Below are 12,216 nucleotides of genomic sequence, written 5' to 3'. Positions count from 1 at the left end.
AATACCATTAACATAAGTAAATATTTATTATTATAATCTCAGCAAACAATTAACAGGTGAACCAACAATTTACCTTTTCAAGCACTGAAGTTAAAAAGTTAAAACTATTTAATGAGGTGCTGCTTGCTCAAGGTGCCTCTTGCATTCAACAAGCATTCTATTTAATTTTTAGGGCTGGCAAAGGAGTGTTGTGCCCAGGTGGCAGTCCTTGCTCCCTGGAGTACTGTTCCTCTTGGGGACTCTCACCTGAAGCCCAGGTGTGTCACAGCATCAGTGACAGGCACACCCAATGCCACAGTGACTCTGGAGGAGACTCTGTCTAATCTGACTGTGACACCTCCATGGATATTCCCAAGGACTCCTCAGATAAATTTGTGTTATAGGATCTACCTCCTTTTCATCACATGCCTTAAACTTTTGTACATGGGGGGTGGTTATCAACTTTAATTGTTTCCATGTACGAAAGCAACAGAAGCTGGGTTTGATTTCTGCTGTTGCACCTTATTACACCCTTTAAATCTCACTACCATACTTTTTAAGCAACTAACTTGTAAGAGAAGCTCCCCTCCTTGCAGCTTTTACTGCTCTGCAGACCTCAGGTTTAACACAAACCCCCAAGAATTGCAAAAAATTAATTTTGTGCCTATGCACTCTGCACGGTGATTGTCTCTGAACCCCAAATTAGCCAGCAGTTAAGTTTGCATATTTTCTGCTTATTAAAAAAATTACTGTAAGTACTATTTAGAACATGTTCAGCCCATTGTGGCATGTGGTTTCTATTTGGGGAGGCTGGAGATTCTGTGAAGGCAGTGAGTAATTACCTTAGTGTTGGTGAGTTTTCACTCAGGCTTGGGCGGCACACTGTAATGAGAGACAGTTGCCATAAACAGACTGGTACGAGTAAATCACGGTGTGTGGCCTTCTGGTGGAAAGCAGATATCTGCTCTAGGTGACCCTACCTCACTCTCACAGCTCAGCAAAGCCAACCAAACATGTGGTCTCCAAACCTTTTTGTTCTGCAATTACACGGCTGTTATCCATAGGTTGCTCCATGGGGTTTCATCCCTCACACCACATGTGAAGAATACCAGTTGTTGTTTTGATTTATCAGAAAAAAAAAAGCAACAAAAAAGCATTTGAGAGATTATTTCATTCATGAGGGGTTCCACTTAGAGACTTCTATGTAGGATGTTGCAAAAGGCCTACCTGAGGAGTCCCTATCTAACCAGAAGTTAGTTTACTAATTAAGTGCAATCATTTAATCTGCAATCAGCTTTAAAAATTATTAGTGATACTTAACATTGGATCTATTATACATTTTCTCATTGAAGGAGTCCAAACCAAAAGTATTACTAATCCAATGGCAGGTTACACATTTTGCACAAATGAGTTGTTTAATACTCCTCCTCTTGAGGAAATATATTAGCTTGTGGCCAATGCTTTTCCCAGGTGTGGTGCAGATATTTCAGTAAATTATTGTTGGAAGCAGCAAAAGATTGAAAGGTTTAGCAGACAAGTAGGAGAGATGGTCAAGGTACCTTTCAAGTCACAGCAGGTGCCTGAAAAGGCTGTGGTGGAGAGTAGAACTACCAACAATATTTTAAAATATTTTCTCCCTCTGCTTCCCTGGTAAAAAGGAGGGAAAAGAACCTGCAACCTTCCCAAGCGGGGTCTGACTCAGCAGCAAATGCAACCTGTGAGGTGCTGAGGGTCCAACTTAAGCCCGGTACAGAGCCAGGCTCACATCCAAGGCCAGCTTTATTGCTGGAGAAGCTGTCAGTGAAGATCTAACAGTTCAACTCAGTCCTTAAACTTGGGGCATGCTCGAGGAAGATGGCAAGATGAATCTCATTGCCTCTGAGATTTGTTTTCCAAATCCAGCAAAAGTCATGGCATCTGCTGTGGAGACTCTACAGCCCAAAATCTGCTCCTAAAGCAGAAGGAGAGCAATGAGGGTGCAGCCACCAAACCTGGCATGGCTAAATCTCACTCCTCTCTTTGCATCTGCGCCTTGAAAAACATCCCCGGGACAACAGGTACATTTATACAGCACACAGTCTGTCTGAAAAGGAAAATCACATGAAAACAACTCCTTGCATTGGACCACAGATTTCCCAGAACTCATTCAGTAACTCCCAGCCCTTGTGACACGGGTGGGGAACTCAAAGGGAGCAGAACACAACCTCCAGCTCCCAGACTGCGCTGCTTTACGGCAATGAAACAACACTTAATCAAAGACGTTTAGTTGGAGACTTACATATAAAAGGTTTGACACTGCTGTGGATGTGTTTGTGCTGTTTGAGGCCTGAAGAAGTGGCAAAGGTTTTGCCACACTCTGGACAAGCGTGAGCACGGGCCCCCACATGCTGGGAACGAATGTGCCTCTGAAGGTTGCTGGGGTCCGTGAAAACCTGCTAGGAAATGAGTACTGATTAACCAAGAAACTTGACTGTGGAAGAAGCCAGTTATTACAAGAGCCCTTTAAAATTCAAACCTTGGAGCTATTTTTGGGAGTATTCTAAGGTGAAAACCCTTGCTAATGGCCAGCAATGGGAGCTGCTCCTGCAGGAAGGGGCCTCATTTTCCCAGGATCACCCAAGTATTGCGTGGGTCTGTGCACCCCTTTGCAGCAGAAACATTTGACTTTGCTGTTAGAAATTGCACATTTGAGGTCACAGATTTCATGAGAAATGAGTGAAAATGTTGCTGCTTGAAACCTCTAAGTGTTACTTCAATAGAAATACTTTATACTGATACCTGAGTGTGTGACAACAAGTAACCCTGTACACAACTCAGAGCTAGAAACCAGGGCTTGGTTACATCTTGTAAGTGTCAGCTGAATATGAAATTCCCATTATTGCAGCAAATCTACCTAAAACCAATTAAGTCCTCATGCAAAAGGGCCAAGCTTTGGAAATCTGATAAAAAGCAAATGCAGAATACCACATACTATACAGATAATCCCCACAGCAAGCCCAGTGCTGGGAAGTGATGGAGATGCTTTAGAGATGAGAGTTGTACTCAGTGCAGCTGTGGGGCAATGCTATTGCTTATTTTTGATTTATATTGCAGTAGTGTCCTGAAGTTTCTGGTCCCAGCAGCTGGCACACAGCCTAGGGAATCCTCTGCCCTGTGTTTCCCTGGGGATTCTTGCCCCTCATTGACCCTCCTACACCCCACCAAACTTTTCAAGGACCAAACCCTGAGCTCAAGAATGGTCAGCATCCTGCATTGGTGCCCATTTCAGACTCCACAGCCATTTCCAAATCAAAAGGGAAAGAAAAAGAACATATTTTCAAAGTAGAAGTGAAAACCCTTGAGAAACCACCTGGAGCAGGGCAGAAGCCCTATGCCCTCCTGCATCCCAGCCTGGGGCACCTCCACTTCCAGGCTCCCCTGCATCCAGCAGCACAAGAAGTGCCAGGCAGCCTAAAAATTCACTGTACCTTGGCACAGTTCTCACACTCGTAGTGCTTCCCACTGTCGTGCGACATTTGGTGACGTATCAAGTTGGACTTCCAGTTGAAAGCTTTGGGGCACTGGTCACACTTGTACTCCCTCTCCTCACTGTGTGACAGCATGTGCTTCTCCAGGCTGTGGAAACAGGAGCAGGGCTCAGTGAGATGGGGGTTTACAGGAGGAGGAGAGAGCAGAGCACATAGTTACAGCCAAAAGAAAGAAAATTAAAAAGCCCCAAAGGCCCAGTCCTGACAGAAATAAGTCCTGTGAGTTCCAGGCTCACCCCAGCCAGGAGGCAGAACCTCCTTCTCCCCACCAGAATAACACATCCTCTCATGTTTTGCCAGGCCACTTGCAAATGCTCCAGGAGATGCTGCTGCCATCGCTCCCCAAGGAGATTATTTCATACACCTCTCACTATTTCACTCTGGTAATTCTTCCCTGCAGTCTGAATTATTTCTGCCTTATGACTTTCCCTCTAAACACACCTTGGATGCCACCACCTGCTATAAATCCACTCCTTTGATGGGAGTCAATTTTTCTTACAGCAGTAATAGATAAGGAATAACTCCTCTGGAGTAGGACAGGATGAGTTTAAGAAGCCTCTAGATAAGGTACACTGCAACTGAAGCTATTATTGATGATTATTATTAACTGTGTGCAATTGTGTGGTTGTTTAGTCATTCATTTCTTAGTGGTTTATTCAGTCTATTACTAGGATATTCAGTGTCCACCTAAATTCTGTTGCACATCTTTAAATTAAATTTTGTCTCTGAATTTTTAGCATTCATTTGTAGCAAATATGTATTTTTAAACAGCTGTATTGCTTGCTCACATACAGAGTCATAACTCACACCACTGCTTGAGGGAAGGTCACTACATAATGCAAGAGTGGATTCACAGAAAACCCACTGGAAAGTGGGAATTTTAGCCTGGGATGCCCAAACTGTTTTCACATGAACTTCCCACTGATCTCTGCTGAATCAGTGACCAAACCTGCTGGGGTTACAGCCTTGTCTGGGTTGTGCAGCCCAAAGAGCAACCTCCATTCTCAGCCATGGGAAATGGAAATGATTTCACTCTGCAGATGCTCTTACTTCTACCCCTCTTCTTCTTTTGAAGGCAGGGGGGGGGAATAATTCTGGCTTCTCCTCCTAATACTTTTATAACACTTGACTTTCCATCATGTAAATAAATTTGCCATAAGACCCAGAGAGATTCTTGTCCCTGGCTGTGGCACCTGGACTCTGTGACTGGCCATCAGCACTGGGCACTCCTGGACCCAGCACCCCCATCTTCCTGCCCAGCTATTTCTCCATCTAATTACTCACACCCTCAAGCACAGCTCATTTGGGCCCTTGGTTTTATGTAATCTGGATATAGCACACTTTGGCCCGTTTTTGCAGTGAACTGTCTGCGTGGTGTATGAGCCTTTCAATAATTCAGCAGTTCAGAGAACGGCTGCATTCACTCTCATTTTTCACTCTTTCTCACAGTACTGCCCATCTATTTATGATGACTCCTTCTTTGTTTTCTGCCTTTTCTCTTCAATATTTAATATTTTAAGCTAAATTTACATTTCCTCAGTGATCCCCATATGTTAGATACCATCCTCTCACTCGCAGGGAGAGAAGAACTTTAACACTGAATAACTCCCAACATGCAAAAACCTCCCAGACCAGAGTCCTGCCTCACCCACGCCATTCTTCTGACTTGATCTGCCTCCATCAGCCCCTTGGAATGAACCCCTCAGACTGAAAATCAGACACATGGAACACACACTGCCCAACACCACCCAATGAACAAGAATCTGCCCCATTCAATCACGTTTTGAGCACCTTCTCCTACCTTTGTAAGTCTGGGAAGACTTGGTCACACTCTTTGCACTCCTGGATCTCATGCACATCCTGCAGGTCATTCTCATTCTCAAGCTTCTTCTGGAAGTCCTCCTCCACCATGGAGAAGGCGGAGTGAGGGGTGCTGCAGGGGAACTTCTGGTGGTCCAGCAGCTCAGCCTTGGACTCGAAGAGCTGGTCACAGTCCTCGCAGCGGTACTGGCGCTCCTCTGCAACACACAGGGGTGGGGACAGGGACACCACCTCAGCTTCCACCCATCCTTAACCACCACCCCACCAGAAGCACCAGGATGATGGTGTGGTTAACGGATGGCTCCTCAATAAAAAGAAAAAAAAAGGAGAAGAACCTCAAAAGAAAGAAGGATTTCTGAGAATGCTTTATAATGTTAAAACTGCCTGGGTGACATCCAACAGGAATCCCTAACCCTGGCTTAGGACAAAAGTTAAAATACCAAGGACAAGTGTTTAAATACCATCCTAAATGGAATTATACAGGGTCTAACATGGACATCCAGCAGAGGCTGCCAGTGTCTCCATTTCTCAATGAAAGGGACTGACTCAGACACAAACACCAGCATCTAAAATAGCCAAAAGGGTGTTTAGAGCTTTTAAAAGCCTCTTCACTTTCATCACAGTCCTCCTGCAGCACCCAGCCCTGTTCAAAGTAAGCCAGAGATGCACAAAGTTAAATTCTTTGCTTTAAATTCCAAAAATTTGGTCATAATTTCTTGCTGGAAAGTGTAGAATATCAGCAAAGTGTTACTTTGGAGTGAGTACTACATTGCTTTAACTAGTAATTCCTGCAAAAGAATAGATTAGCTGAAGAAAATCCCAAAAAAAGCAAACTTGGAGAAGAGCATCCCACAATGGCTTTTTTTTCTGCTGTATTTTCTAGTGTTGGTCCATACAAGGAGCCAGACACCCTGGTTTGGTTCCAGATATAAATGCCCTGAGGCTCTGAGTCAAAAAGGCACTGGCTGGGATCCCCAGTGAATGTTCTTGGTTGCTACTTGACAGTTGAGCTGATCCAGAGAAAGTGTCATGGGGCTCTGTTCTTGGCTGTCCACGAGCAACACTTTGGCTCAGTCTGCTTCTAAATTAGCCCTGTGGGACATGATCCTGCATGTGACTGCAGAGATCTCCTCTGGTGTCATTTATACAATAGCTACTTGACCATGGGGACTAGGCAGGGGGAAGAGAGTGCTGGAGAGCGGGACACCTTCAGCAATAACCAAGCAAAGTTAACACTGGGGGAAAAAATCCAAACACAAAACCAAATGGGAATGAATGTACAACCCCTACTTTTTTCTTAAGAGAACAAGACTGTACAAGCAGTTACAAGAAAGTGGAGACCTTTATAATTCCTGCCCTGTGCATTTTCCCTGAATCCCTGAAAATTTGTAAAATGTCCCTCTGGGCATAAACTGCAACATGCTGGGCATTAAGCAGCATCCCACACCCAGGTCCCATTGTGGCTGATAACCCACTGGTATCACAGCTAAAGGAGATTTTGGAGATTGGGGGACAAATCTGAGCAACAACTCAGGAGTTTCAAAGAATGTGTGTGGGATGAGTAAAGGACAAGTGTGAGGAGTAAGAATGGCTGAGATGTCCTCACAAGTGACAGCAACATTGACAACCTCAGATTTCCTCTTTTCAAGGTCACAGTTGTTTGACTAAATGAAAAAAAAATAATCTATAACCAGGGTCCTGCTCCTGCAGGAGCAGCACAGATAAGGACATGGTGATCTTCAGATAAGGACATGGACTGCTGTTCTTCTTTTGCAACCCCACAAAAAAATCAAGTTTCAATCAGGAACAAAAGGGCAGAAGATGGACAAATGCAACCACAGTCCAGCTCTCCTCTCTGGCTGCAGTGAAGCCATCCCAGATTCCAACAGAAGAAAAAGTCTTCCCAAATTCTGGGTTAATTTCAGTGATACTTTCTGTCAGATGAAACAGTAAGAAGAGGCTAACCGTGGATGTCCGGAGCCATTGTTTCATGTGAATAATCTTCACTCTTCATGAACAGTAAGAGCTCCTCTCCTGGTTCAATATCTGCTACCACTCTGTAGAATATCTGGGGAGAAAAAAAAATAGAAAGAAAAAGCAAGGTAAGCACCACAACAGGCAAAGAAGCACCACAAACCTGCTGGTGAGTGTGGCAGACCTCGTGGCCAGAGCCTGCCCACTCATGATGTACTGATGGAGAGGGGCTGATTGACCATGGCAAGTCTGCTCCTTCCAGCCCCAAAGTCGTTGTGTTTTGGGCTCTGTGAGGATAAAAAAGACTGCTTTCAACAGCCTCTGCTGCAAAATGAGCTGTGCAGTGACTGCAGATATCACCAGCAACCTGTCTGCTGAGTTATACCAAAGAGCAGTCATAAAACACATCCCTGAGTGATCCTGGTAAGGGAAGGAACTCCTGTTGCACTGGGGAAAAGTACTAAAGTAACTTTAATGCTTTTACTCAATTATCTCAGACATCTTTTCCAACCTTGATGTTTTTATAATTCTAAGGCAGACACGAGGAGATGCTGCTGGTTAAGCCACAGCCATCCAGCCCTCCATTCCAACCATCTACACAGTCCAAAAATCTGTGAGGAGAGAAGCTTGTAAGAACCAGTGCACCTGGCTATTCCTCAGCTTCAAATGGAAACCAAGGGAAAAATCAGTCCTGGATGAAGAAACACCATGAGCAGTCAAAGCTGCTGGTGGTGGCCCTGGCTGGTGACACCACGTCCCCTTACACAGGTGATGCTGGGCTGTGGGAAGGAGCCCTTTGGGGTGGCAGGAGGCTGTGGGGGAGGGCAAAGGGGACACCCTCCCTTGGGTCCCTGCACCAGAGGAAGCACAAGCCAGCACCACCAGACTCTGCCGAAAGGAAATTCCCAAAATCCATCTGGCTGCTTTCTGTCTCAGCAGGAAATGTGAAGAGCACTAAAAAGCTCCATGAAGCAGCTCAAATAAATATTAGTAACTTCCTCGGGCCTTGTTAAACAAAACCACATGACAGCTATGTTTCCTACGCTAAAAAAATGATGCCTTTGCTTTTTCTCAGCATTTTTAAAAGGTTTGCTCCCAAACTCTTAACTCTCAATGCTCATTGCAGTGCACGGGGAGAGAGGTGATCAAAGTCACACAGGTGAGTTTGTCACAGGCAGGGACAGGTGTCTGGAGGTGGTGGGTGCCTCCCCTGCCGGGTCACACGAGGACTGTCACCCAGGGCGGTGCTCCCCCTGCCCAGGCACAGCGCAGCATCATCGCCCACCGGCAGCCAGCACATACCGGTGTCCTCCAGGAGGTGGCCGTACAGCCTAATCCTTTCTGCCTGCACAAGCCGTGCCCACTAAACGGGCTAAACACTTAAAAATATCCAATTTGGATGTATTTCCTCAGATTTGGTTTTTTTTTTTTTTCCTGCAGCTTGTCCCAAAAGCCGCTCCGGAGAACAGTGCAGGGAGTGGCAGTGGAAGATGCTCATCCCACACCCCAGGGCTCACCCCTCACCAGGTGACACAAGTGCTGGCAAAACACATCAGGCACAAGGTACCAGTGCCACAACCCCCTGCTTGTGGCCAATTTTCCCCATAAAAACCAGGAGAAGGAGTTTTTGTGCAGTGTGATCCACTCTCCCTCCTAACCCACACCATCCTCATCGAACCAACAGCCTGGGCTGCTTGGGTTTCCCATTTGTATCTCTGGTCAAAGGGATTTCAAACTCCACAGAGTGTTTTGGTGGCCGAGAGAGCCTGGCAGTGTCCTGTGGACATCCCTTCATGCAGCCAAGCAAGTATCTGGTACCACAACCCCCTGTGGATCCAATGCTGCTGTCAGTGCCAAAGGACACAGAGCTTCAGCGTGCTGGGGCTGCACTGAGGCAACACAGCTCATCCCATCAAAGGCCAAAACACATTTAAATGGAGCCAGCTTCTACCTCCTGCAAATAAACCTGATGGCAGTGCCACATCCAGTGAATATCTGCTGCAAGCAATGCTTGGTTTTCAATTTGTTACGATGGACGTATTGAAAAGTGGATTTTCAATCCCAGAAGTGTAATGGCCTCTGCACATCTGACAGGTAAGCTGCAGTTGGATCTGTGGAAGATAGGCCCAGTTGCTGGCTGGTCTGGGGTGAAAATAATGTGTGGAATAATGATATGTGCACACTGACAGAAGAGATTTCTGGGGACCTCCATCTTGGGGTGGAAGCAGAAGGATAAGACAGAGAAGGAGCATCACACAGCCAGGACACAGAAGGACTTCCACCATCCCAGAGGGACTGTGCCAAAGCTTCTGCTCTGCCCAGGACTTGCTTCTTCTCCCAGGTTTTGTTTCCCAGTCAGGTAAACACTGCTGTTCTTCCTGGGTTGGTTTTGCACCCACACCAAGGAGCGAACAAAAACCACAGCAGAGCCTTCTCCCATATGTTCCCTGTCCCACCAAAGGTTTCTGGAGAGACCTTTTCACCTCTCACCACAGAGGGAGGACACATGGACTGGGGCATAAAGAGGGTCTTGTTCACAGGCTCTGTGCTGGGGAGCATCGCTGCTCTTGGGGCAGCCCAGGGCGATGCAGCATCGTCCCTGCAGCTGTGGGACACAGCCCCGAGCAGGAGCAAATCCAAATTAGAAATCCAAAAATGACCCAGCTACCTATCAGAAACTGCCTGGCCAGCCTCTCTGTTCCTCAGCAGGGAAACAAGATGAGTGTTCCAAAAACCTCAATTTTTTAAGTTGAGTAATGTTTCTTTATTTTGCATCTCAGACCCTAACATTCTCCAAAAAAAAAAAGGCTGAGTGACAGATTTCCAGCTCTGACATTTTCACATTATTGGAGTATTAACTTTAATTATTATTAAAAATAATTTTTAAAATTTCTGTATATACAGAAAAAATTCACCCGCACTAACCCTTTATACATCAATTTACATTGCAGTGAGAATCTAAAATAAAACATATTGAAGTTTAAACCAAAACAGTCACGCAGGTAAATTTATTCTGATTTTAAAAGCTGTCCTTATTACTTCACATGAATAGCTTTTTTTTCTCACTCTTCCCACCTAAAAACTCCTGGGGTTACCCTATCTAGGAAAAAGTGAGAAGCCAACTGTTGAAATGAACCACATTGCCTGAATTTTGAGGCAGCAGCAGATGACCCAGAGGAGGCAGGGAGGGGGGAAATCCTGCAGCCCCCAGATGGGAAACCTCACAAATACTCCCCCAGCCCCACAGGTACCCTTGGGCTGTCTGTGTGTTGCAAGAGCAGCACCTCTACCACGGGCAGTATTTTTTGTATTAGGAAATGCTATCATAAAATAAGTGGATTTTTCAATTGCAAAGCTTGAAGATTTCTGGCACACAGTCCTGAGTTTACTATAATTAATGAAAGGTTTCAATTTTCTGGCTATCATTTCTCCAGCTGACTGATGCTGCTGCATTCGCCAACTTTTTTGGGTTAACCTGCACTGGGGTCTGCTTGAGAACAAGTATAGGAAGAGCTTCTGCACAGGAGAGGAACAACCAGAGGAAGGGGAGAAAAAAAAAAATAAAAGCAAAGTCCAGATGCTCATTTCACATGCCCTGGGATCAACGGTGTGTGACTATAGTTTATGTAGGAAGAGCAAAATCGGATTCAGGTCTGGAAACACTTTCAAAGTTCAGGGGGTCTGAGGTGGGGAGAAGTTGGGGGAGGCCTGGCTCATCAGTGCTCTGTGCCTGCCCACACCCACACTGCAGGTCAGAGATCTGTGCTACCGAGCAGAAATAAAAGCTTCCAAACTGCAAAGCCATAAAGGGAAAGAGGAGGGGGGATAAAAAAAAAAAAAAGGAACACACACAATTCACTTTTAAATGGATGAATAAGGCCTCATTGTTATGAATCCCAGTTTACTTTTCCTGGTCAGGCACTTGAAATTTTATTTATGCTTAATAGACTGCATTTGGCATGTGTAAAGATGACAGAAGCGTGAATTATGAACGACCTTCGACCTATTCAGGAAGTTGTAATAATTGAAATAATAGCGAAACGCGCTCCCCGCGAGCTCGGCTGGGGCCACGCTCCGCCACTGAGCCCCCGTGCTTTGAAGCACCCCAGCCATCCCCCTGCCCCTGCCAGCCCTGCCTGGACCCCCCTCTGCTCCCATCAGCATCCCCCAGAACCAGGAGGGGTTAACTGAAGGTAAAGTTTTGGGGGGAAAAGCAGCAACTCAGTCACTGAGTGCAGGCGGAGGCAGGAAGTGCCATGCACACATCTGTGATGCCCCAAAGAGGAGCTGTGTTCTGGTGCATCCAAATAAACCCTTTATTCCTGCCTACAGCTTTGGGGAACATTGCACGTGCTCCAGAGCTGCCAGGGAAATTCAGATTTTAGGGCAGGCTAGAGATGCCTCTCCAAGTGGATGCAGTTTGTCCTTTAACCCCCAGGCCACGTGCTGAACTCACAGCTCCCACCACAGGGGAGGCACCCAGGGATCCTGTCCTGCACTGGTGCAAACAGGAGGACCCAGCTTGGGATGGTGGGATGGAACAGAAGACCCCGAAAGTGGATTGCTCCCTGGTGAGCCCCACCAGCGCTCACTGGACCACATCCCATGGGTACACCCACCCCAAGCAAGGCAGCCCCATCTCCCAGCTCCTCTGGGGAATGTCCCCAAGAGGCAGAGTGGATGCTGCCAACTGGCATCCACCTCCACACTGCTTCAGAGCAAGAGGGGAATTTGCTTGAAAAGTAAAACAAATTAAATGTCCGAAACTACTAATGAGCATTACGTCCAAGGAGCTCCATCAAAATCAGGAATTACACCCACCAGATAAATGAGAAGGACAAACAGACACACAGCTCCACAACAAGCTGTAATTAAGAGTTTGAAGGGAAAAAACAAGAAAGAAAAAGGTCTAAAT

The 12,216-nt window shown here is 46.0% G+C and overlaps 1 protein-coding gene across 2 annotated transcripts in view; it reads right to left on the bottom strand.

The window, feature by feature from the left end:
- The window catches only part of MECOM (MDS1 and EVI1 complex locus), a 35,594-nt gene extending 28,219 nt beyond the window's left edge, over window positions 1-7,375 (bottom strand). For both annotated transcript variants that reach the window (XM_066556842.1, XM_066556843.1), the window contains exons 1-4: window positions 7,293-7,375; window positions 5,308-5,524; window positions 3,447-3,594; window positions 2,258-2,411 (exon numbers count right to left, since the gene is read on the bottom strand). In XM_066556842.1, the coding sequence (XP_066412939.1) occupies window positions 2,258-2,411; window positions 3,447-3,594; window positions 5,308-5,524; window positions 7,293-7,341 (568 nt within the window). In that variant the 5' untranslated portion in view covers window positions 7,342-7,375. The remainder of the gene's footprint in view (window positions 1-2,257; window positions 2,412-3,446; window positions 3,595-5,307; window positions 5,525-7,292) is intronic.
- Between the last annotated feature and the right edge of the window lie 4,841 nt (window positions 7,376-12,216).

Source organism: Molothrus aeneus, chromosome 10, assembly GCF_037042795.1.
Source record: "Molothrus aeneus isolate 106 chromosome 10, BPBGC_Maene_1.0, whole genome shotgun sequence".
In the NCBI taxonomy this organism is placed as follows: Eukaryota; Metazoa; Chordata; class Aves; order Passeriformes; family Icteridae; genus Molothrus; species Molothrus aeneus.
This window is presented reverse-complemented; position numbering and strand designations above follow the sequence as displayed.